The sequence below is a fragment of the Rousettus aegyptiacus genome, unplaced genomic scaffold (genome assembly GCF_014176215.1).
Source record: "Rousettus aegyptiacus isolate mRouAeg1 unplaced genomic scaffold, mRouAeg1.p scaffold_m13_p_14, whole genome shotgun sequence".
Taxonomy (NCBI): domain Eukaryota; kingdom Metazoa; phylum Chordata; class Mammalia; order Chiroptera; family Pteropodidae; genus Rousettus; species Rousettus aegyptiacus.
Genome location: NW_023416289.1, coordinates 47,934,351 through 47,959,404, shown reverse-complemented (window position 1 = coordinate 47,959,404; position 25,054 = coordinate 47,934,351). Strand labels below are relative to the sequence as shown.

General features: G+C 51.4%; 3 protein-coding genes across 7 annotated transcripts; 2 read left to right on the top strand and 1 right to left on the bottom strand.

Moving 5' to 3' along the window:
• The first annotated feature begins 500 nt into the window (after positions 1-500).
• Positions 501-5,959, top strand: ZNF132 (zinc finger protein 132). Its single transcript, XM_036232592.1, is given in 5 exon segments — positions 501-841; positions 2,350-2,476; positions 2,975-3,097; positions 3,740-4,881; positions 4,883-5,959. Coding segments are annotated over 5 exon segments (1,875 nt in total). The 5' UTR covers positions 501-805; the 3' UTR covers positions 5,330-5,959.
• Positions 5,422-13,046, top strand: LOC107500487 (zinc finger protein 445). Its single transcript, XM_016125775.2, is given in 4 exon segments — positions 5,422-5,507; positions 6,770-9,745; positions 9,831-9,967; positions 11,896-13,046. Coding segments are annotated over 3 exon segments (501 nt in total). The 5' UTR covers positions 5,422-5,507; positions 6,770-9,645; the 3' UTR covers positions 12,160-13,046.
• Positions 13,047-17,145: 4,099 nt separating this feature from the next.
• On the bottom strand, positions 17,146-24,889 carry ZNF584 (zinc finger protein 584). 5 transcript variants are annotated; one of them, XM_016125664.2, is made up of 4 exons: positions 24,438-24,889; positions 23,642-23,792; positions 20,168-20,290; positions 17,146-19,532 (listed from the first exon to the last, which is right to left on the bottom strand). In XM_016125664.2, exons 1-4 carry the CDS (start codon positions 24,510-24,512, stop codon positions 18,472-18,474), a joined length of 1,410 nt encoding a protein of 469 aa, XP_015981150.2. In that variant the 5' UTR covers positions 24,513-24,889; the 3' UTR covers positions 17,146-18,471. The 5 variants fall into 5 exon arrangements, with proteins under 5 accessions (XP_015981150.2, XP_015981151.2, XP_015981152.2 ...); XM_016125665.2 differs by having other exon boundaries at positions 23,642-23,768; XM_016125666.2 differs by having other exon boundaries at positions 24,517-24,889.
• Positions 24,890-25,054: the final 165 nt, after the last annotated feature.

The window sequence follows — 25,054 nt, the reverse complement described above, 5'->3', positions numbered from 1 at the left end:
TAGCCTCAAGAACTTACATTTCTAGCAAATTCCCCAGTGATGCTAATCCTGACTCGGGAACCACAGTTTGGGGACCAATGAATTAGAAACATTTAATGTTAAAGAACAAAGTCCCCATGAGGAGATATTATCTTCACATACTTGAAGAAGAGAAATGGGTTCCCAGGGACCCCCTCAAGGCTGGTAACCCCACGCCTAGAACATGGGTCACTTGCTGGACATCCCTGAGGGAGGAAATCCGCGAGCAGCCTCTTTAAGAAGCTAAGACACAACCCTGCACCTCAGAACTCCACTTACTAGCGGTCCTCGCGGTGCACGTGGGGCGTTGCCGTGGAGACCTAGCGGGCGCTGGGTGCTGGGCGAGTTGCCAGCCGAACTACATTGACCAGAAGGCGCCGGGCTCTGGACCAATCACAGCGCAGAGGGAGAGCTGCTTCCGGCTGCTCGCGTCGGTGTGGGAGGGGCCTTTGCGGGCGTTCATTTTGCTCTTGACAGGTCGTTCAGCTCCGCCCTTGGGGGCCTGACTGTGGGTCAGGCAGGCTTTCCAGGCGCCCCCTCGGGACCGGCCGAGGAGGACAGTGAGCAGGATGGGGCTGACCTCCCCGCTTTCTGCGAGACGTGAGCCCCTGTGAGGGGGCGTTCTCCGCACCTGTCCTGGGTCCCCGCGGCCCCCGGAGGTGGCGCCCTGGGCTTCGTGCGTGTTTACACCGTGGAAACGACGCCTCAAGCGTGGCAGGCAGCGGGTGGGCACCCGGCCCAGTGCAGGCGTGGGATCGCCTTAGCCCGCAGGGCCGGCCCGGGTCCAATGGCGGTGGCGGCGACACTGATGGACCCGGCGCGGGTGAGTGGAGGGCGCCCCGCGGACCCCCAACAGAAGAGAGAGAGATGTCCCTGGACTCTTCTCCGCCCCTTCTTTTGCTTCTGGGGATCATAGTCACCCCAATCCCAAGGTCCTATTTCCTGGCCAGGGGTTACGTGAAAAGGTTATTTCTGGAATCCAGTGGGTCAAGGTGTGGAAGGCTGTTTTCAGGCATAGGGACCAGGATATGCACATTATTGGAGATGAGGCGGAGCTGGGAATGTTCAAGGAAATGCAAGTCTCCGTTATGACCGGTGGACAGGAGCTAGGTCTGGAATGACAGCCTAAGGAGCTGGGCCTGTAATCTGAGGGTGGTGGGAGCCACGGAAGGTTTGGAGTAGAAGAGGGAGGTGCTCTAACTCAGGTCTTCAGAGGCTCCCTCTGGCTTCAGAGAGGAAAACAGACCGCGGTGGGGGGTGGGGTGAGGGTGAGGGAGGAGAAAGGGAGCCCTATAAGGATGCTACCTGAATATATCAGGGGAGTGATGGTGGTGGCTTAGCCAGAGTGGTCACTGCAGTTGAGAGAATGGGTTCGATTTTGGATTTAACTTTTCACTTTAGTAAGCCAGATTTTATGATGTGGGGGTGAGAGAGAAGCAGAGGAGGTACGGATGTCCCAGGATTTTGGCCTTGACAATGAGAACGCAGAAGTGAATGGACTGAGATGGGGAAGTCGGTGGGTAGAGTAGGTTTCAGGGAAGCTTGGGAGGTGGATTTTGACCATGCTGAGGCTGAGGTGTCCCAGAGACACCTGAGGATTGAATGGGCAGGTGGACATTCAGGTCTTAAGTAATGCTGAGGGGTTTGGCTAGGAGATATCCAATTGGCAGTTGCCAGTATGTGACTAAGCTGGCGCTCTAGTTCAGACTTAGAAGGGGGCATCTTTAGGTCATGGTGATGGATGCCCTACTGGGGCAGCTGAGGACCAGGTGGCTGGCCTGACTACCTGGGCAGAGGTGGTGGGTATCACAAAGTCAGATGAAGGGAAGAGCAGCTACGAGAGAAGGTGTGTCGGGGAGTAGAGGGTCCAGAAGGTGACCAAAGTCCCTGGGACAGAGGCTGAGGCATATTGGAGATAGAGGTAGGGTGATAGCAGGACTGGGGCTGGTGCTTATTCACCCCTCATCAGCATTCCCCCCCAGTTTCAGGTATATACTACATTGGTTACACATTCATGTAGTTTATAAAATGATCCCCCTAATTGCTCTCATCAGCCTTTCTTAGATGACATCTGTCCACCTGCCTGCAGTCTGAAGGACATGGTGATCAATGGGACATGAGGAGACAGTGGCACTTATGGCATTGGAGCTTTGGGAGGAGGGTGACCTAGGAGTGTGCGAAGGGGTTTGTTTGGAGGTCACAGACTGCCCACCAACGTAGCGTGGAGGGCTGTGGATTCATGGGCCTAGGTCTGGATGGCTGGATGGGTTCACCTGTTTGTTTTCCTGCTGCCTTTTGGTCTGGTTGACTTGGCTGTCCTCATCATGGCAGGGCTGGGGGACCTTTGAGGATGTGGCTATATACTTCTCCCAGGAGGAGTGGGAGCTCTTGGATGAGGCACAGAGACACCTGTACCACAGAGTGATGCTGGAGAACTTGGCACTTGTGGCCTCACTGGGTAAGGGACTCACACTCCCCATCTCCTGCTTTAGGCTCTGCCCCTCTTCTCCTCCCAGAATCAGCTGACTCCCCACAGCTGAGCATGGACGCTGCTGCTTCCTCCCCAGACTGTCTGCTGTGTGTGTAAAACCTGTTTGGTTTTTTTGTTTGTTTTTTGTTTTTTGTTTTTTCCCTCCGAGGAGCCATAACACATGCCTCTGAAGCCTTCAGTGGAAGGGCTCTGGGCTTGGAGCTGAGTCTGTCCAGATCAGTGGTACCTCTGTGCTCAGGTTCTGCCCCCTTTTTCTGTCAGACAGTTCCAGGAGCCCAGCTGTGCCATGGACTGCAGACAATGACATGGTCACTGGGCTGTTCCTGTAAGATGCTCTTCAGAGGCTTATTTTGTAGTATTGCGTTTTCTTCCTAGTTGCAAAGATGACACGAGCTCCCTTGGTCTGTCACAGGGTGGGTTGCCCCGAGCTGGGCCAGCCACCTACCCATTCCATCTTTCTCCCAGGATCTGTATCTCCTAAGTTCTGTGTGGTTTCCCATCTGGAACAAGGCAAAGATCCCTGGGTGCCTGATAGGGGAGACATGTCTCCAGCCACTGCAAGAGAGACCTGGAGGGGGCCTGGCTCTGGTGAGTGGGAGCCGGGGCCAGAGTTGACATTGGGGCTGGGCTCATATTGTACTGTGCATTTGCCCTGTGTCCTCCAGTGTTTGTTACTGGGGCCAGGAGTCACATCTTTTTGGACATTTCACTTTCTCAACATTTCTACTTTGTCCCTGGGCCCTGGATGAGGATGACCACACTGCTCTGATCCCCACATCTCCCCCCTTCTCCTGCTCCCCTCTGTTTGCAGGGTCATCCACATTTGCCTGTGGGCATTGTGTAAGGGGATGGGAACGTATCCTCATACAGACTTGAGCACTGGATGCCAGCTGCAGCTGGATTTTCCTGGGCTTGTGCACACCACTTTCTGTGCCCCTTTCCTGTCAGAGATCTCCTGGGGCCTACCTTTACTGAGTCCTGCAGAAAGCTGAAGAGTGAGTTGGAGTCCCTGCCTCTCCTCTCATCCTGAATCCCACCCCTGTGTTCTCACATGGCCTGAGGCCTTGCTTCCTGTGGCCTTTCTGAGCCCAATCCTGCACTGCTGGCTCTACCTCACCCTAGTTGATCCTTCAGACTCATTCTGAATATGTCAGACACACATCCCTAAAGGGGCTTCCCCCTCCCAGCAAATGTAGGCTATCCACTTTAACAGCATTTTTCTGCTTTCAGGTTGTTGGTATGGAGCAGAGGGAACCCCTCCTGAACAGGGTGATTTTGTAGGAGTGCTCCAGTTCGGGACCTCTAAGGCAAGTCCTTGCACCCAGAAAGACAACTCCTGTGACATATGTGGCCCATTCTTGAAAGACATATTGCATCTGGCTGAGCACCAAGGGATACATCCCAGGCAGAAACCATACAAATCTGAGGCATGTGGGAAAGGCTTAAGGCACAGTGCAAACTCTTGCCAGCGCCAGAAGGAGCACAGTGGAGAGAAACCCTTCACATTCAGGGAGTGTGGCAAGTACGTTTTGGACAGCCATGACCTTCTCAAGCACTATGCTACCTACAGTGAGGGGAAGCCCCACAAGAGCACTGAGCACAAGAAGGCCTTCCTGCCCAGCTCTAGTCACCAGCAGCCGCGGGGAGTCCGCACTTCGCAAAAACCCCTCAAGTGTAGTGGCTGTGGGAAAACCTTCACAAGGGCCTTTGCGCTGCTCGACCACCTGGTGACTCACTGTGAAGAGAGGCCCTTCCTGTGTCCAGCAGGTGGAAATGTCCCCAAGAACTCGACCCTTCTCAGTCACCGAAAAGTTCACACTGGAGAAACATCCCACGTGTGTAAGGAAAGTGGGAAGGCCTTTGGCCACCTGTTTAAACTGAGGACGTACCAAAAAGTTCATACTGGAAAAATGCGTCACAGTTGCAGTGAATGTGGGAAGGCTTTCACCCGCAAATACTCACTCGTTCAGCACCAGAGAGTCCACACTGGAGAAAAGCCTTATGCGTGTGGGCAGTGTGGGAAAGCCTTCACTCGCGGCTTCCATGTTGTCTGCCACCAGAAAGTGCACAACACAGAAAGGCCTTATGCGTGCAGACAGTGCCGGCGAGTCTTTAGTTGTATCTCTAACTTTGTTGAACACCAGAAAATACACACTGGAGAAAGGCCTTATGAATGCGGTGAATGTGGGAAAGCCTTCATTAACAGCTCCCATCTGATTCGGCACCAGAAAGTTCACAACACAGAAAGGCCTTTTGAGTGCAGCAAATGCGGGAAAGCCTTCCGGCAAACCTCCAAACTTATTCTCCATCAAAGGAGTCACACGGGAGAAAGACCTTATAAGTGCAATCAGTGTGGAAGAGCCTTCAGCTGCCCCCTCCAACCTCATTCCACACCAGCGAATTCACACTGGAGAGAAGCCTTATGAGTGTTCTGAATGTGGGAAGGCCTTCAGCCAAAGCTCTGCCCTCATTCAGCATGAGAAGGTTCACATCAGAGAAAGGCCTTATGAGTGCAGTGAATGCGGGAAAGCCTTCAGCTATAGCTCTAACCTTGTGAAGCACCAGAAAGTTCACACTGGAAAGAGGCCTTATGCATGCAGCCAGTGTGGGAAAGCCTTCAGTGAAAGCTCCATTCTCAGCCAGCACCAGAGAGTTCACACTGGAGAAAAGCCCTATGAGTGTAACAGATGTGGGAAAGCTTTTCGCTACAGCTCGAACCTCTCTAAGCACCAGAAGGGTCACTCTGGAAAAAAGCCTTTTGAGTGCAGTGGGCACAGAAATGCCTTCAGCCAGAGCTCCAGTTGCACTGAGCACCACTGAAATCACACCAAAGAAAGGCCTTAGGAGTGTGGCAAATGTGCAGAAGCATGAGCTGGGGCTTTCTCCTTGTTTGCCATAAGAGGACTCCTGATCAAATGTCTGTAAAAGAAAACTTTGTGAGGAAGCCATCCAGAAATGGAAATTTGCACATCCTAACACCCGCCCCAGGACATTGCCTGTGAGTAACAGATACGTGGGAAGCTTTCAGGGGCTACATTGCACTTTCTAACCTGTCCAGGTTCTTTGCCATATTATGTCACTGCCAGACGCCATCTTACCTCTATCAGCTGGCAGGTCCCCACAGCATGTGCCTGTCACTTTAACATACTCAGGGAAGGCAGGCCATGTTTTCCTCATTCCCTGGAGGGAGCCGTGAGTGATGGGTAGCCTTTGGGGTGACCTAATGTTCCACCTTTTCCCTGTCCCCAGTGGTTCAAGGGTTGTCCTGACCTAGTTCCAGGAGGATCTGGAGTCTGACGACTTCCAGAGGTTCCCCTTCTTCACAGGCATTGTTCACTCTACAGATGGTGCCTATGATGGGTTTATCTATCCTTCAAACCACCCAGTCCCAGAACTGCCTGCCTCTAGAGTGTGTGATAATAAAGGCCTTATAGTTGAAGCCATCTGTAATTCTGGGACTCCATTCACTGTGTGTGGAGAGAGCCTGAGAACAGACTTGGGCTCTAATAGTGTAAAGAGGGGAAACACTTTTGTGGTAGGGCCCCCAACTTCAACAGCAGGATGGCAAGAAATAGCTTGCAGTCTATTTTAATTTAATTTGCCTTGTGGCCCAAGGCATCCTGGGACAGACTGAGATCTCTGCGCCAAATCTTGTGTCTAGAAGCCAGGACCAGCTGTTGGGCCCAGACGTTTGTGGAAATTGGGTATTTGATGTGGCAATTTCCAGTACTTTCTGGGAAGCATTCCCTTATTCTTAGGAATGTCACACATTCCCCAGCAGTGTTGAGAGGCTACTGTCTGCTGGGACCCGTCTATGAGTAAGGTCCCTGGAGTCCAGAATCTGTAGGTAGGTGTCACTGGATATAAGATTTACAGGGTCCAGGTGGAACCATAAGTGGGTGCGAAAACAGTGGGCTCGAGGTTATGGAATTGGAGACTGGCAAATGGAGCAGGTACAGCTGCTGCTGCGCCTGGGTTACATCATACCCACCCACAAGAACTGACTGTGCTTGCTCTGCATTCACTGATGACATGGGTAGCTGGAAATCAGCTATGGTGGAGTTTATACCACAAAAATTAGCAAGCAATAGCTCTGGAAACAAACAAACAAAAACAAAAACAAACCCTGAGAAAACCTGATTTGCAGTGTTTGCAAAATTTGTTGACAGTGACCTTGGACACAGGAGAGACTCTGCTCTGCAGGGCTTGGGATCCTGCTCACTCTCACTTTCTCCGCTAACAAGTGCGATGCTCTTTTAGAACAGGCACAACTAGCAGTATGCTGCTCACTGCCAGAGCAAAGAACCCAAAGGTGCTGTGGGTTCCTATAGCCTCCTTGGGTTGTTCACTTCGAGGCATCTCTGCACAAGCAGGAACCAGGGACTGAGAGAAGAGATCCAGTATTACAAGTGAGTGTGGTGGCCATGGCCCTAACCATCTGCTGGTTTTTGCTGTCACTGAGGCAGGGCTGTCCCTTGATATAGGGGTGAGAGTTGGTAGAATCAGCATATTGTTGTTTCTCCATTTTCTAGTTTTCCTAGAGGAGTGAGAGATCTGAATTTTTATGTGTAGACTCTTGACTTTATAAATGTTGAAAACTACTTTCCAAAAAATTTTATACAAAATGTTTATATATACTGCATATGTGTTCCTCAGTCAGCACTTGTGACTCTCAGAAAATAAGCAAACCAGGTTGTAGGGAGCCCATGGGTACCCACACATTAAGGCCCTGGGCCCACAGAATTTTACCCCACAGCACGTAGCATGGGTAGTGGCACTGCTGCTGCCACTGCACTCAAGATGGCTCTCTTCACCCCCCACTTCCCTGAAGGTGACCACATAAAGGATGGCATCTCAGACAAGCTTGTGCTCAGCCAAGCACATGGCAAGTCGGCCTAAGCTCTCCCCAGCATCCCAAGGAATCATCCCTTGGACTCAGACCATCCCTTCTAGGTGTAATAATTGTCTTCTAGCCACATTGAGGTCTTGGGATCAGAGTAAAAATCCAAGTGAACCTTGGGGCCTCAGGCCTCCAAGCAAAGGATAGACATGGATCTCAAGAGTACAATTCCTTGTACCCGTGTGGTCAGCTATGATTGGATACATATAACAACACTGCCCGCAGTGTAAGGGTGACTTCTTTTAGCTGCCTTTCAGGGCTCTGTGCACCTCAGCCAACTTAGTAGAGCCTTAGTAGTTCCCTGGTGATGCCAGAACAAACCAAACAAAGGACCAGGTTCTCAAGAACTATTTAAAGATAGCTATTAGCTCAGGACATGTTAAGAGGAGGACAGGCTAGTGGTGGAGGACCCAACCATAGAGGGTGGATGGAGAAAGGTTGAGAGGCAGAGGACAGAGAGGGGTTAGTCAGGGAACAGGAGTCAGGGAAAAGTAGAATGGAGGTTCAGAGAGGGTCATAAAGAGAAAAAGGCATGGCTACTCACTTTGGTGCCAGGGCAACAGAGGGTACAGGTCAGGTACCAGGTGAGACAGCAGCCCACTGCCACAGGCCCTCCCAAAATTTCCTTGCACTCACCAGTACTGGTCCTCCATGGGCCACCCTGGTTATTGAATGATTTGAGCTGCCTTGTCCACCAGCCAGATCTTGCAGTGTTCATGTTGGGTGAACACATTGTGGGGGGCGGGGCGGGTGGAGGCATTACTTCTTCCAGGGGATAAAGTGGTTTGTGAGAGGTTAGTCCCAGGTTAGAGTGATATGCCCAATGACAGACCAGGGTGCATGTGTCACCTCCACTGAGAAGTCTTCAGACAATTCAGACTCTACAACCACAAATCCAACTGCTAATCTTCCCCCAAAACTCCTCTCCTCCCAACCTCCCATGTCTACAGGCAGCACTCCATTCTTCCTAAACATTTTGGACGGTCTTTCATCTCTAACTTACATTCAGTCCCCCTGTGTAGCAGGAAATCCCATCAACTCCATCTTGGAAAATCTATCTGGAATCTGATCATTTCTTTCACCTGTCCTGCTTCTATCCCAGACAGGCCACCGTTATAACCATCCTGAAGAACACTGCAGCAGCGTCCTCATTGCCCTCACCCCGCCCCCACAACCCCTCTCCCCACAGTGTGTTCACTCAGTATCCATTGGGATACTTGCAAAATCCTAACTCAGGCCATCCTTCTATTCAAAATTGTCTACTCAGCCCGCCAACAGAGGCACTACTTCTCTCCTCACACTATCGGTCCCCTGCAGTGGAGACAGTCTCTCAGATCTGCCTGCACCCTCCAAATCTTACCTGGAGGGTGCAGGCAGATCTGAGAGACTGGATTTTGAAATGGAGACCTGGGAACGCTTCACCGTCCTGAATGCCGAGGGCTGGGGCTCAGTGGGGGAACTTAGGACACAGGGGCTCGGCGTCCAGCCGGGTGGGGACAGGAGACCCTTCCTCACCGGTGTCTTGTGGATCTGCTTACTTGTCACGCCCGCAGTTCAGCCACATGCTGGGTCCTGACGGCGGCTGTTGAGCCTCCGTCTCCCGCTACGTAAAGCACATGGCATGCCAAGGGCACCGACAGGCTTTGACGGAGGCCCTGACGGACACTCCCCTTCCCCCCCCACCCCCCGCGATGCGGCCCGAGGGCCCAGGGCTACGCTACGGCCGGGGTCTCCCCGCCTCACGAAGGCCCGACATTCGCTGCGGTCACGGGGGGCACAGGGCCCTAAGGTGGACCACCAGATTCTCGTGCCTTCCCGGCTTCTGCTTCCTCGAGCCCGGGAAACCTCTGCGCCATCAACAGCCCCGCAACTAGGTCCCTCAGCCCTTTCCGGACATAAACCGCAAAAGTCAAAGCATCTAATGGACACTGGAAATCCCGCCCCCGCCAACGGGGCCGTAGTGAAACACCCCGCCCCTGGACTATCATTGGTCAGTGTCCCTAAGGCCCGCCCAGCAATCACCTACTCCGGGGCTATCATTGGCCAGCAGTGGGCAGCAACACAACGCGGGGCTTTCTGGATAATGCAGTTCGCGTCTGGGAAAAGTGACGCGAGGTGGATGTCTCCTGATCACCTAGACAACGACCAAGCGGCACTGCGATTGGATCAGGGAAACAGCGTCCTAGTCCGCGGCGGGCTTTGATCCAATTGGGCTCCGAGTGGGGGCGAGCAGACGATGGGGCGGTACTGCGGTCGGCGCCGTTATTGTCTTTCCTTTGCTGGGGTGGGGCATCTCCGCAGGCGGCCGCCGCTGGGACCCGAGGAGAAAGGGACGGGTAAGTGCCTGGATGCTCGCCGCACCTCTCCTCGCACTTTCACCGTGGATAATAGTTCATCCTGCCTGACCCTAGGTTTTCCCAGATGTGGAAGCGACGAATCGAGTATCCGCCCTGAGTGCCACCGTTAGCTCGCAGTCCTGCCGCCTAGTGGGAGATTGTGGTTTAGATAATCCCGAAGGTTCCAACCGTCCAGCAGCACTGCTAATGTACCCTCCGCGGGTGAGTGGAGGTACCCGGGACCCTCCCCCACGGGATCCTTGCCTTCACGATCCTGGGGCCCCGGTTTAGGGGAAGCCAGTGTCCTGGACCTTCGCCTGCACATGAGTCTGGGGTTGTCACTTTCTGTGGCAGCGGGCAGTGGTCCCTTTCAAACTCACCTAATTGTCACTTTCTCCTAACATCCTAAATCCAGACCAGAGGTTATATGGAGGGGATTCATGTTTCTGAAATCCTATGGGATAAGGTCTGGAGGGGTGTAAAGGCACAAGGACCAGCATATGCAAACTGCATGGAAGTGAATATAAGGCAGGAGTGTTCAAGAAACTGCAGGTCTCCATTTCGTCTGTTGGAAATAGAGGAGGTGGACCAGGCTTAGTCCTGGAATGGCAGACCGAGGGGCGGGGCCTCTATTCAGAGTGTGATGAGAGTCATGGATAGCTTAGCGCGGAGGGAGGTGATCTGACTAGGCTTCCTCTGGTTGCTGGGTGGAGAACAGACCGGAGGTGGTGGTGGTGGTGATGGGCTTGGAAGCAGGAAGACCATCGTGGAGGGGACTGCAGTAGTTCAGATGTGTGCTTTTGGTGGCTGGACCAGAAAGCCTGTGATGGTAGGAGAGATGGTTGTCTCCTGCATCTGCTTTTTAAGTAGGGTGGGCTAGATTTCCTGATGTAGGGCATGGAGGTACGTGGGTCTCCTGTGACAGGTTTTCCAGATGTGGAAGTTGGTGTGAGGAATAGACTCCAGAGGGAAGGGAAAGAATTGAGTTTTGGCCATATTGTATTTGAGATGTCCCAGAGGCTGCCACACTGAAGTGTCAAGTGTGCTTCATGTCAGATCCAGGTTGGAGACATCCAAGGGGTTGAGGCTTGTATGTGGACACTGTGCAGCTGTGTGTTGGGTTCAGGATAGCGACCAAGCTTCTGAACAGAGAGTAGACCTGGGATAATGAAATGAAGCATAGATGCAACAGAGCTAGGATGACAGTGGGGCTTGAGGTTGGATTAGTTTACCTCTCTACAGCACATCAGGTTGAGGGCCAAAGGGGTTTGTCAGTCTGGTGGAGTGGCAGAGGCAGAGTCTGGCCGAGCTTAGTCCCCAAGCCAAGGGTAGGGGCCAGAGGTCTGGGATTTGTATATTAGGAAGAGCGAGCACAACTATGACCAGTCAGAGGACAGCATGTACAAGGGCAGAGATGACAGAGAGTGGGGATGTTTGAGATCTGCTCATGGTTCCAGGGAGCTGAGGTTTGAAGCAAGTAGGCAAGGAGGGAAGGTATTAACAAGAGGTGATGGCTGTTACTGGAAGTGGGGGTTTTGGAGATCTGCGGCAGGCCAGGGTCAGTATTGGATCCTGCTTGTCTTTGCATGTATGCCATGTGCATAGTAGGGAGATGCCTATGGTGTGGCCCAGGGGCGAGGGCTGCAGTGGTCATATGAGGATAGCATGGTCCAGAGAGTGACATGTACAGGATAAGGGAGTGTGAATCAACGGGCCCTGGTACTAGAGGCTTAAGGTACAAAGGAGAGCCCCCCAGTGTTCTCATATCTGGGGGACACAAGGGAAATTGGCCAGTGCCTGTTTAAGGGGTCTGTATCCGAGCTCAGAGCTCAGATACCCTCCATCTGCCCACCTACCTTTCACTCCTGTAGGTTGGATTGACATGGATACAGTGACTAGTGGGACCACAAGGGGAGAGGGGGACACCAGTGGTGTCAGGACCTGTTATATTCTCTGAGGTGGGGGCCTGAGGAGTATGAGTTACAGGTGGGTGAAGGGAGGGTAGATCGAGGGGTTTACAGGAAGCGGAAATTCAAGTGGTAGATGTGGCAGAACTCAGTCACAGGTCAAATGCCTAGATGTATCCATTTGACTATTTTGTTTTTCAGCTCACCAGTTAGCACCCTGGCTCAGCTGTCTTATCATTGCAGAGTCCAGTGACACTTGAGGATGTGGCGGTGTACTTCTTCCAGGAAGAGTGAGGTTTCCTTGATGTAGCCCAGAGGCACCTATACCACGATGTGATGCTGGAAAACTTTGAGCTCATTATCTCACTTGGTAAGGCACTTATGCTCTGCCCTACTATGGTGGCCAGTTTTTGCCCAGTGCCCTTTCCCTATAGAAAGTTCTATGTGTCCCAAAGCCAGACCATGGCAGCTGCTTCTTTCCTAGGCTTCCTGTTCTCAGTGCTATGAGAGCTGGGACTGGGCTGTGTGTACTCCCCCGTCTCTCCCTGAGCAGCCTCGTGAGTAATCCTAATAGCCGTTGCCCAGGGTCCTTGTTGGGAACAGAGGTTGGGGATCAGACATCTCTGGCCTGCCCAGTGGGGCCCACCAAGCTTGACCCAGTGTGGGGCCATGCCCAGGTTTTGCCCTTTCCTCCATGAGGCATTTTTAAAGGCATTTTTATTGAGAATATACCATAAGTTCATTCTTGTAAAGTATACATTTACACAGCTGTTAAATATAAAAATTTAATTTTAGAACATTTTCTATCACCTAAAGGGAAACTTTTTACTCCTTGTCAGTCATTCCCCATCCTCCCTCATCCTCCCAGTCATTGGTACCCTGCTTTCTGACTATATAGACTTGCTTATTCTGAACATTTCACATCAATAGAATCATACAATGTATGTTTTTCTGCGTCGGGGTTTCACTTTGCATAACGTATTTGAGGTTCATCATGTTGTAGCACATACCAGTGCTTCATTCCTTTTTATGGTGAAAAAATACTTCATTGTGTGGATACACCACAGTTTGTTTATCCGTTCATTAGTTGGTGGACAGTAGCTTGTTTCTTCCACTTTTTGGCTATTATGAAAAATTCTGCTATGAAATACAAGTTTTTGTGTGGATATGTTTTCATTTCTCTGGGGTAGCTACACAGGAGTGGAATTGCTAAACTTTTTTAAACTGGCACCACCAGTTTATGTTCTTACTGCAGAATATGAGCATTTGTTTTCCAACTTCCTCAACACGTGTTGGGTCTTTTTTCTCACCACCATCCTAGTGCGTGTGAAGTGCTATCTCATTGTGCTTTCTATTTGCATTTGTCTACAGGTAGTGATGTGGAACATCTTTTCATGTGCTTATTGACCAGTTGTGTGTGTGTGTAATTTTGTTGAGAAATATTTATTCAAGTCCTTTCCCCATCTCTGCCCTTGCCTCTGGTGAGGCCTCCTTTATTCTGTGATTTGACTGTGCATTGTCCTGCACAGTGGACTTTTCACTCTTATTTTGGACCCCTTGCCATATCAGCAATCCCTTGGACCCATTTCTATATGTGTTAGTCACATTTCTAATGAAGTCACTTTTTCCACCAAGTGGAATACTCGGTTAACTGAAAATTTTTCTGCTTTCAGGTTGTTGGCATGGAGTGGAAGATGAGGGGTCCTGTTCCAAGCAGAATGCTTCTGTAGAAGGGGTGTCACAGGTCAGGATCCTCAGTGCACATCCTTCCACCCAGAAGACTGACACCTGTGACATGTGTGCCCCATTATTGAAAGACATTTTGCACCTAGATGAGCATCAAGGAACACACCCTAATATGAACCCCTACACATGTGGAGCATGTGGAAGAGGGTTCTGGTTCAGTGCACACCTTGCCCAGCAACAGAAGGAACACACTGGAGAGGAGTCGTTCAGATGGGACAAAGACAGGGACTCATTTTTGAAGAGCTCTGTAGTCTGCCTGTCAGAGAAGCCTTTCACTTGCATAGAATGTGGTAAGGATGTCTCAGACAGTCGTGACCTCCTCCAGCACCTGACCATCAACAGTGGTGGAAAGCCACATGGGAGCATAGAATGCAGGGAGGCCTTCCCACCCAATTCTAATCTTGGGAAGCTCCTCACATGCAGTGACTGTGGTGGAGACTTCAGGAACAGCTCCGCCTTCTTCACACACCTGAGAACTAACTCTGAAGAGGTTCCATTTAGATGCCTAAGAGTTGGAAATTCCTTAGAGGAAAAATCAACCCTTGTTAATTACCAAAAAAAAAAAAAAAAAAAAAATCTCACCCCGTAGACACATCTCATGTATGTCAGGATTGTGGGAAGGCCTTTAGTCACCCATGTAAACTGATGAAACTCCAGAAATTTCACACTGGAGTAAAATACTACGAGTGTAGTGACTGCGGGAAAACCTTTGGCCATAAAGTCACACTTGTTCATCACCAGAGAATCCACATTGGAGAAAGGCCTTATGAGTGCAGAGAATGTGGGAAAGCCTTCAATAACAGGTCACACCTCACTTGGCATGAGAAAGTCCATACTGGAGAATGGCCTTTTGAGTGTAGCAAATGTGGAAGGGCCTTCAGCCAAAGTTCCAATTTCCTTCGGCATCAGAAGGTTCACACCCAAGTCAGACCATATGAGTGCAATCAGTGTGGTAAAGCCTTCGGCTGCAGCTCCACTCTCATCTAGCACTGGAAAGTACGCACTGGAGAAAGGCCTTTTGAGTGTAGTGACTGTGGAAGAGACTTCAGCCAAAGCTCCCACCTCCTTCGACATCAGAAAGTTCACACAGAACGGCCTTTTGAATGCAATGACTGTGGGAAATCTTTTAGCAATAGCTCCTCCCTCATTCAGCACCAGAAGGTACACACCGGCCAGAGGCCTTACGAGCGTAATGAATGCAGGAAAGCCTTCAGTCACAGCTCCAGCCTAATTCAGCACTGGAGGGTTCACACTGGAGAAAGGCCTTATGAGTGTGGTGAGTGTGCGACAGCCTTCATCAATAACTCTCACCTGGTTCGTCACCAGTCCACACACAAGAAAGGCCCTTTGAGTGTAGCCAATGCGGGAAAGCTTTTAGTGAAAGGTCTACACTTATTCGACACCAGACAGTTCACACCGGAGAAAGGACTTATGAATGTGGCCACTGTGGGAAAATCTTCGGTTGCCTCTGCAACCTTGCCCAGCATAAAGGATTCATACCTGAGTGGAGCCTGATGGAAATGGTCTTCGTGAGAAAATTTTCAGCCAAGTCAAACTTCATACAGTAGAATTCCCAGAGAAAATACCTGCATGTACCACTGGTGTGGAAAAAGCCTTCAGAAGCTACTCTGCCTTTTCTGAGCAGCCCAGGAACTTGGGTAGGCCTGTCTCCTTGCCCCCCAGCCCCAAAGCATACTCCTTTTCCTGGATTCAAATATTTGCAGTGGTTCTCTGCCTCTGCTTGGGAAACACTCCATGTACCTCCTTCCCCTTTCCTGGAGGGAATCAGGATTGTCCTTGCCTGTTGGAACGGCTTCATTCTCATTGCCTCTGAAAGGCTTAGGGGATGACCTGACCCCATGCTGGTCGAGAGCCCTTGAGGGATGTTCTATTTGGGCTTCTTAGGAAGATGTACTTTCCTCACGGATGGATGTTATTAAGTTGAAAATATTCTCAGTTGTTCTAATGTTTTTATTCTGGTGTTAATATTCATAGCCGTCACCATGAAAACCAAGCTCTTCATATGCCAGAGTCACAAAGAATCACTTTGCTTTGTTACATAATGTTATCGTCTGAAGGTTTGCATACCCCTAATTCATGTGTTGCAGCCCTAACCCCATATGTGATAATATCAGGCTTAGATGAGGTCAAGAGGGCAAGGCCCCTGTGGTGGGATACCAGAGCTTCCTCCCTCCTCTCCCTGTGGAGACAGCAATAGGATGGCCATCTACAAGTCAGGAAGAGAGCTTTCACCCAGGAACTTGGATTGAAATTGGCTGGCACCTGGACCGTGGACTTCCCAGCCTCTAGAACTGTGAAATTTCTGTTTAAGCTGCCCAGCCTATGGCATTTCGTTATAGCAGCTGGAAGGGGCTGAGACACCAAGAGGTGAGGAAGGGCCCCCTCCCCTCCCATGGGCATCTACAGTGCAAGATGGTGTTGGTCTCATTAACTAGTTTAGTCTTATTAGACAGTATCAAACTGAGAATAGTGAGACTTTCAACCCACTGTCCTGGTTAATATGGAGACATGCACTTTCGTTCATAACTTCCCAAATTGTTTTGTTTACATGGCTAAATAAATGGACACTGCCATGCTGACAGGGGGTCCAAGCATGTCACACACGTCAGTGAGAATATAAGCACTTTGCGTCTGTAGATGAACTTGCAAAGGCAAGAAACATGCCATCACTAGTCCCTGGTATCAAGCTTTGTGCCCCTTAATTTCATGCCCATAAAGACAAATAGTTGAGGGTTGGTATCCAGCCTGACATAAAGGCATGGAGGACAGAAAAACTGCAAATGGGATAGTTAGGGGACTCATGAAGAGGGGACATCTGCGCTTACTTGTTGAAGGGATGCTACCGGGAGAGGCAGAGAGAAGGGGGAGGGGGGTTTCCTGAAAGACAGGGCCGTCCAGAGTCCAGGGAAGAGCTGGCTGGGGAGCGGAGAGTCCCCAGGCAGCTAGGGCAGGCTGCAGCTGCTGGTGCTGGCTTGCCAGGTGAGGTTTGGGTTAAAGTGATGGAATGAGAGTCCCATCTGAACTGGTACCTTGAGCAAGTCAAAGAGTCAGAGCCACCGGGCTTTGTTCTAGATGTACCAGCATCGCCAAAAACCTCTGCCTGCCATCCACTCCCCAACAGACTGACTGCTAGGCATGGAACCCCAGCAGGAGACCAGAAGGTGGGTTCAGGGCAAGTGCAGAGGCCCCTTCGCCCATGTGCTGGGGGCTGTCCTGTGTGATGATCTAGCCAAGGCCACTTACAAGGGTACGAAGAGCTGAGCTCTAGTGCCCAAGGTCTGCCTGCCCTTATTTACTTGGAGATCTGAGCCTTGCCTGGCAGAGCTGGACTTTTAACTCTATGCCACACAGACTGTCACATGGCAGGCAGATATTACACCAGTAAGGATGACCTGAGCAGGCCTGGAGCTGGGTATACACTTTACAGTGTTGGGGAAAAACTGAGCAGACTGACCAAACTGCTGACTGCAAGCCTGCCTGTGGTTCTGCCTCATGTGGTCCTCAAGGTTCCCGCCATCAGGAGGCTGGGCCAGAAGAATTGCCCCAGCCAGAGGAGGCAGCGATGGTGTGCAGCCCTGCATGCGGTCTGGCTGAGCGCTGCGGCCCAAAGCCCCTCGGGTCAGGGATCTCCCGCTCTCCAAACATGCCCCCCACTAACATCTTCCAGCTAATGTCCTGACAGGAGGCAGCCTCAGGACCAGGGACAGCTACAGCCAACACACAAGATATGCTGAATTGACATTTTATTTACCTTTTGGAATAAATCGTTTCCAATGTTTTCTAAAACAAGGCCCCAGAAACAAAATCTGGATCCATATGTTGATTCAGCCAATTCTCTCCCTTGAGTCCAGGGACAGTGGCAGCAAAAACAGTGAAGGCCATGGTGTGCTGATATCAGGAACACTGGCCAGGTCACAGACGCTACACCCCTGGAATAAAGGATCTTTCTTGGCTGCAGAAAGAAGAGGATCAGAGGACCTGCAGAGAATCTGCTGACAGGAACCCTGGCCACAGGGAACAGGTCAGTGATTCTCGAGAAGTCCTGCAACGCTCTCCCACAGAACCACAGCTGCTGGCATGTTTGCAGGCGCCTCTGCAGAAGCAGCTCAGACCCCCGGTGCACGACGCCCCATTCCTTATCTTGTCACTCAGTATTTCTGTCGCCAGTTACTTTCCAACAGGCCCCTGTGGGTCTCACTGTCAGTCCAGAACATACCTTGACGTTATATAGATTTCAGGGACCATGGTTTTTGAGCTGACTGACCAATACTGGAGGTTGAACAACATCCCCTGGAAACAAGAGTCCAGCTTACAGTGTCCCTAGAGACATGGAGATTTTCCATCTACTCTCTCGTTCTTCAAGGTGAGCTTGGAACCAGAAATAAAGCTCATGTCTAGGCTGCACAATTCACCTACAGAGCCCTTCATGCTCTCCCTAGCAGTTTCAGGCCCCAATGCAAATTAGGCCGTCCTTGACTGGGGCTGTTTCCTGCCACCCTGCTGTCCCCACTACGACAGACTAAAGTCAGGCACACGCATAGAAGCTATTCCGTCTACTCAGTTCAATTTTGTTTTCTATCCCCTCACACAGGGATCAGAAACCTTGGTCTTAAAGCAGTTTAAACAAGGCCTTTCTAGCCAGGCAGTGCAGAGCAGTTTGGGACAGCTCCGGTGCTGGACAAAACCATGACAGGTGCCACGTGTAGTCTCAACGGCATTCATGAAAATGGTTAAGCCTCCCTGGAAGCCCCCGGTGGACACTGCTCAGCTAGTCCTGGCCAGAGGAAGGTCCTGTCCTCAGGTGACCAGTCAGGGAGGGGCCGACCCTGGCATGGGCCCACCACTCATGATTCTGTCCTCCACAGAGTGGAGAGTAGGGCGGCCTTCTGTCCCTGAGCGCCCTGGGATGACAACTGCACATCGCAGGGACCTGCCAGCTGGGAGATATGAGATGGCTTCTGTCACAGCCAGGGCAAGACAGAGCGCAGCACAGCTCCTACAAGCAACCTACACACTGCCCCGCCACCCAGCATGAGTGTTGGGGTGCGGCCCTCAGAGAAGCCGTCGCGCTGCACCGGGTGCCTGCGCGGGCGCAGGCTTCCCCGCGCCCCGGCCCGTGGCGGCGTGGGCCTTCCTGTGCTGCAGAAGGGTGGAGCCGTGCTTGAAGGTTTTGCCGCACTCGGCGCACGAGTGTGGCCTGTCCTCGGTGTGGAAGCGCTGGTGGCGGTTGCGGTAGGACCGCGTGGTGAAGGCCTTGCCACAGCGGCCGCAGGCGTAGGGCCGCTCCCCGGTGTGCACCTTGCGGTGCTGGTAGAGGCCGGAGCGGGTTACGTAGGCCCGCCCGCACTGCTCGCACGCGTACGGCCGCTCGCCGGTGTGCACGCGCCGGTGCAGGGCGCAGCTGTGGCTGTACTTGAAGGCCTTCCCGCACTCGCGGCACGCGAACGGCCGCGCCCCGACGTGCACGCGCCGGTGCCGGATAAGCGTGGACAGCACGCCGAAGGCCCGGCCGCACTCGCTGCAGGCATGTGGCCGCTCGCCCGTGTGCACGCGCCGGTGCAGGGCGAGCGCGTCCTTGCGGTTGAAGGTCTTCCCGCACTCGCCGCATTCAAAGGGCCTGACACCTGTGTGGACCTTCTGGTGCTTCCTTAGCTTCGACGGGTAGCTGAAGGCGCGCCCGCAGTCTGCGCACACGTGCGGCACCGCCGCACTGCGGCCTCCCTGGAGACCCACCAGGGGAGAGTGCTCCTTGGGAGCACTTGCACGCGCAGGGCACCGGAGCGTCCCCTCTGCACAGCGAGTCAGCAGGTGGTCGAGCAGCACAGAGGCCCTCGGGAAGGCGGCCCCACAGCGGCCGCACCTGAGGGGCTCCTGCGCAGTTCCAGTGCCCCGTGGTTGCTGGCGACAGGAGCCGGGCCACAAGGCTGCCTTGTGGTCCTGGCTCCCGCGTGGCTTCCCATTGCCACAGGTGGCCCGGTGCTGCAGGTGGCCTAGTATAGCAGGGATGTCTTTCCCAGACTCTCCACACAGCAGGTGCTTGTCTGACAGAGGCACTCGGCAGCTCTTCACCTGCTGGGGAGGGGCGTCCTCGGTGGTTCGTCTAGGCAGATAACCTGAAGTGGAGCCAAGATAGTTACCTGGAGCTGGACCAGAGGGAGGAAACACGGTCCCCACTACTGTCTGTCAGACACTCCAGAAGGAGGCCATGGAGCTGTCAGGAGGCATCTGGGGAAGGTGTGGGAGAGAAAGGGCGGGCCCAGCACACCAGGGTCCTGCTAGAACAGACTAGCAAGGACGAGGGATGAGGACACAAAAAGCTGGAGCAGTGCCAGGAGAGGTGGGGCCTCCCTGTGGCTCCTCTGTAACGGGCTTCAAGCAGGGACTTAGCTGCTGACAACAGTGACCAGTAGGAAGAGGCTACATCTACTCTGGTGAAAAGATCATAACAGACTAGCTAGTGGTGGAGTAGTGTTCAAAGCTATGTGTCACAGAGGAGTAGGTCACTAGTGGACAGCTCTGCACTGGCACAGAAAAGGGGAAATGACAAGACACAGGCCAGAGGGGTGGGTCATCCAGGGCCTGAGTCATGACAGAGATAGCAAGACCACATGGCATGTCCAGAAGGGAACAGGGAAGGTGGGAATGAGGTGCGGCCACTGGCCTCAGCATGAGAATGCCAGTGCACACAGATGCCCAGTGGGCTGGGGAGCCTACCACCGAAACCAAGGCATCCCTCGGCCCCACTCACCAAGACCAGGACCCCTCCCGGCCTCTGCTCTGCTGACCAGAGTCATGTCCACTATACTGGGCACCCAGGGCTCTTCTTCACCCTCCAGCTGGGTAACCACATGGGCCCTTGAAGGTGTAAATCCTAGAAGGGAGAAATATAAGAGGCCAGCCCAAACCGAGGCTGACCCACCTACCACATGCACAGGAAGCTTGTGTCGTCACAGCAAAAAGATGGAAACCGAGTATTAGGAAATGGACCTCCTCTGCTCGCTTAAATACTTGTTGAAAGGATAGACCTCATGTTGTGTGTTTTACCACAATTGTTTAATAAAGAACCTTCATGAAGCAAAATCGACATAGCCGAAATAAGAAAAAAACAATAATAGTTGGAGACGACAATTTCTAACTTTCAATAATGGATAGAACCACTGGGAAGAAAATGAACAAGGACGTAGCACTTGAATAACACCAGAACTCAACTAGACCTAACAGACTTCTGTAGAACACACCACCTAATGACAGAGGACCGATCCACAGTCTCCTCACACCCTCACATGCACATGGAGCATTCTCCAGAACAGACCATCTGCCAGGACAGAAAACAAGCCTCAGTGGATTTCAGACGACTGAGGTCATACAAAGTATGTTCTCTCACTACAAAGGAATTAAAATAGGAAGCAACAGCAGAAAAGAAAGCTGGGAAATTCACAAATGTATGGACTTTAAATAAAACACTCCTAAATATCCACAAAGAAAATTACAAACACTTTGAGATAAATGAAAATGAAAACACATCAGACAAAAGTTATGGACAAAAGCAGTGTTTAGAGGTAAAATGATAGCTACAAACACCTCCATGCTGTTTTACTCAAAACACTCCTGACACCAAACGCGTGAAGAATTTTCCAACTATTTCTCCAACTCTTTGACATCAACTGGGTGTCCAAGGGTCCAATTCCATCCTGACACTAACTACTCATTATTAGTGTCTGACCGCACAGGTTCAGAGCTCAGTCCCACAAGACTGCCCCGCTTCTGACACAAATTGAAAGTCCCAGGCTCTCGTACTTCTGACCGACGAGCTGTAAGTCAGGGATCCCCACAATTATTGATCCCTCCTCAGGTTCAATAATTTGCTAGAACTCAGGCTCACAGAACTTAGGAAAAGAGTTAACTTAGATGACCAGTTTATTCTAAAGGACATGACTCAGGAACAACTCAAAGGAAGACATGCAAAGGGGAGGGTGTGCTGGGGTGGGAGTTGAGGAGGTAGGGGGTAAGGAGCGTCCACACCCTCCAGTGGGGCCACTCTCCCAGCACCTCGATGTGCTCACCAATCCAGAAGCTCTCCAAATATTGTTCAGAAGTTTTTACGGAGGTTTCACTACAGAGGCATGATTGATTAAATCATTGGTTATTAGTGATTGACTCAGTCCCCAGCCCCTTCCCTCTCTGGTGGGAGGTGGTTAGAGGGTGGGAGGATAGTAAGGGGTGGAAAGTCCAACCGTCCAATCACAGCTTGGTCTTTCTGGTGACCAGCCCACATCATGAAGCCATCTAGAGGGTCCCAGCCACCAGTCATCCCATTAGCACAGAAAAGACACTCTCATCACTCCAGAGATTCCAAGGGTTTTAGGAGTTGTGTTCCAGGAACTGGAAACAAAGTAAAAATATAAATATGTTTCTTATTTTGTCACTGCACCAATATTAAAAAAGATCTCAAACCAATAACCAAACTTTATACCTCAAGGAACAGGAAACAGAAAAGCAGCTAAATTCAAATCTAGCAGAAGGAAGGAGATAAAGAACAGAGATAAATGAAATAGAGATTGAAAAATAGACTCAATGAAACCAAAATCCGGTTCTTTGAAAAGATCAACAAAATTGACAAACTGTTCGACTGACAAGAAAAAAATAGATGAGTCAATTTATTACAAACAGGAATGAAAAAGGAGACATCATTAACAATCTTACAAGAATGGAAAGGACTTGAGGAAATATTACAAACAACTGTATGGCTACATGTTAGATAATGGGTAAAATGGACAAACTATCGACACTGAGTCAAGAAGAAATGGAAAATCGAAATAGACTTTAAGAAAAAAAAAAATTTCCCCCACAGGGGGAAAAAAAAGTCTAGGCCCAGATGGCGTCACTGGTGAATATTAACACTGAAATAAAAATTAACCCCATTAATTCACAAACTCTTCTAGAAAACAGAAGAAAAGGAAACATTTCCCAACTCATCCATTGAAGCCAAAATTAGCCTCATACTCAATCCAAAAAAAGACATTACAAGAACATAAAACATCATCATTGATAACTCATGAATACAGATGCAAATCTCAACAAAATACTAGCTAACCGAATGCAGAAATATGTAGCAAGGATCAAAACCACGAGAGTGGGATTTATCCTAGTTGTGCAAGGTTGAATGTATGAAAATCAGTTACCATGGTACACCATGTTAACAGAACAGAGGACAAAAATCACACAATCACATCCATATACATGGGAAAGCATGAGACACAATCTAATGACCTTTCATGACAAATGCATTCAATAAACTAGGAAGAGAAGGGAATTTCCTCACCTGAGAAGGGCATCTGCAAAAAACCTACAGCTAACATCATACTTGCTGGTAAAAGACTGAATGCTTTTCGCACAAGATTGGGAACAAGATAAGGATGTTTACTCCTACTAACACAATTCAATAAAGTACTGGAGGTTCTAGCCAGGTCAATTAGGCAAAAGAAAGTAAAAACAGTTGTAGATGACATGATATTAAGATATGGATAATACCAAGGAATCCATTAAAAAAAAATACAATTAGAACTAGAAAATGAGTATGGCAAGGTTGCAGGACACAAGATCAGTATGCAAAAATCAATATTTCTATACACTAGCAATGAGCAATCCAAAATGAAATTAACAATTCCACTAAAAATAGCATCAAAGAATAAAATCCTTAAGTATAAATTTTACCCTTGTGCACTGAAAACTACTAAAAACTGTTGCAAAAATTATAGAACAGCTAAACATGTGGGAAGACATCTCGTATTCATAGACTGAAAGATAATAAGATGGCAATACTCTCCAAGTTGATCTACTGATTTGAATTCACAGCTCAAGCCTGGCCCAGGGAGGGTCCTATAAAATTTATTTTGGAGGAAGAAGGCAAACCCAGAGCACACAGGGACCATGTCTTCATCAGAGGCACAGGGCCAGAAAGGGGCAGAACTGGTGGGATTTGTTGGGAAAACTGTAAACATCTGAATCTCAAACCCTAACCAGACAGCCGTAGGGTGCTGAGGATGGTAACAGGGCTGTTCAGAGAGGCGGAGAAGAGCACCCAGCCCAGTCTGGTACTCACAGCACCAAGCACAGGGAACCCAGGAAGAAAGCGGCCTCTGTAGTGGGGCTTTAGGATGTACAGAAATTCCCATGGCAACAAGGCAGAGGCAGTCAGTCTGTTGGAGAGTGTGAGACCTACCCAGCGAGACAATGAGTGCAAAGTTCTCCAGCATCACATCACGGTACAGGCACCTCTGGGTCGAATTTAAGAGACTCCACTCCTCCCGGGAGAAGTACACAGCCACATCCTCAAAGGTCAGTGGGTCCTGTGATGATGGATTCAGCTGAGCCTTGGGGTCAAAGGTGAGCAGAAAAGCCAAGTAGAGAAACACACCCAGGGCCTTGACCCACTGACATCTTTCCTTTTGGGCCCCCACCCCACCCCCATGTCACACATGCCCTCATACCTCCCCGCTACCTAAGTCCCCCACCTCGGAGGATTACCAGGGCCTCTAGTACCGCTGGTGCCTGTCTTCTCCTGTTACTACTGGATGCTGCACCCAGCCACAGCAATGGGGCTGGTGACCAAACAGATACCATCCCTGTACCTGACCAGGCACACAGGCCCCACCCAATCTCCTGCTGGGCCTTCCCCCTCGGGCACAAGGACCTGGTCCCAAGGGCGCTTTGGTTTGTCCTTCTGCCCACCAGGCACGTTAAACCTTTATACCACAGCACGTGACAACGCCACACCCCCAGCACAACTTCACCAGTTCACCCCACTGGCAACTCACTGGACTCCTCACACGCCAGTTCTGCACATGGTCTCTGGTGACACCACGGAGAGCACCCACAATTCCATCCTGCCCCAGTTTAGACCCGCACCTCCATGGCCGTCCCCAGATCCGCACTGAACCCTTCAACTGGACCCCAGCGTCAACCCTCAGCCGCCCGGAACCAAGTGCATCTTGGACACTCGGCCCTCCTTCACAGACCTTTGCACGGCTGTCCCCTCCCCTGCCACAGCCTTTTTCACTCCGGGGCTCACTCAGAACCTGGCCCCTTTCCATTCACCTGCGCCTCTTCGGCCATCGGATCCTGCGGGCCGAGCGTGGCCGCGACCGGCGTCGACCAGGACGCGCGCCGAGTCTCGGCGGACTAGGCAGAAATCCGGCCCCCGCCCCTGCCGACACGCGAGGAACCTTCGAAGTTGAGTCTCCCTCGGACAGAACAAGCCGAGGACTGGAAGGCCGCCTCCAGGGGAGCGGGACGAGGGAGCCTCAGGACGAGCGGGTCATCCCGGCCGGCACGGCGCGTGCAAGGCGCGGCCAGGTTGTCCGCGCAGCTCCTCCGCCGGTGGCGCTCCCGGCGCCCGGCCCCCGGCACGCCCCCCAGGCGTGCGAACCCCTAACCGCGGCGGACTGAGCCCCGGACTGACCACGCCGGAAGTCCCTCCGGAAGTCCCGCTCTCGCGCGGCCGGAGCCGTAGGTGATTTGGGAGCCGCCTCATACTTCATTTCCCAGCGCCCCTCGCGGCGCCGCTTGCCCGTTGCCAAGGCTACGGGGGAGGGCGCTCCCAGCTTCTGTCCGACATAAGCGAACTACGTTTTCC

Coding starts and splice junctions, on each gene's coding strand:
- ZNF584 (XM_016125664.2), bottom strand. CDS start 24,512: ATGGAAAGGGGCCAGGTTCTGAGTGAGCCCCGGAGTGAAAAAGGCTGT. Junction 23,793..24,437: donor GAGGGGACAGCCGTGCAAAG/GTCTGTGAAGGA, acceptor TTTGACCCCAAG/GCTCAGCTGAATCCATCATC. Junction 20,291..23,641: donor TGCACTCATTGTCTCGCTGG/GTAGGTCTCACA, acceptor TCTCCCTTCTAG/GATTTACACCTTCAAGGGCC.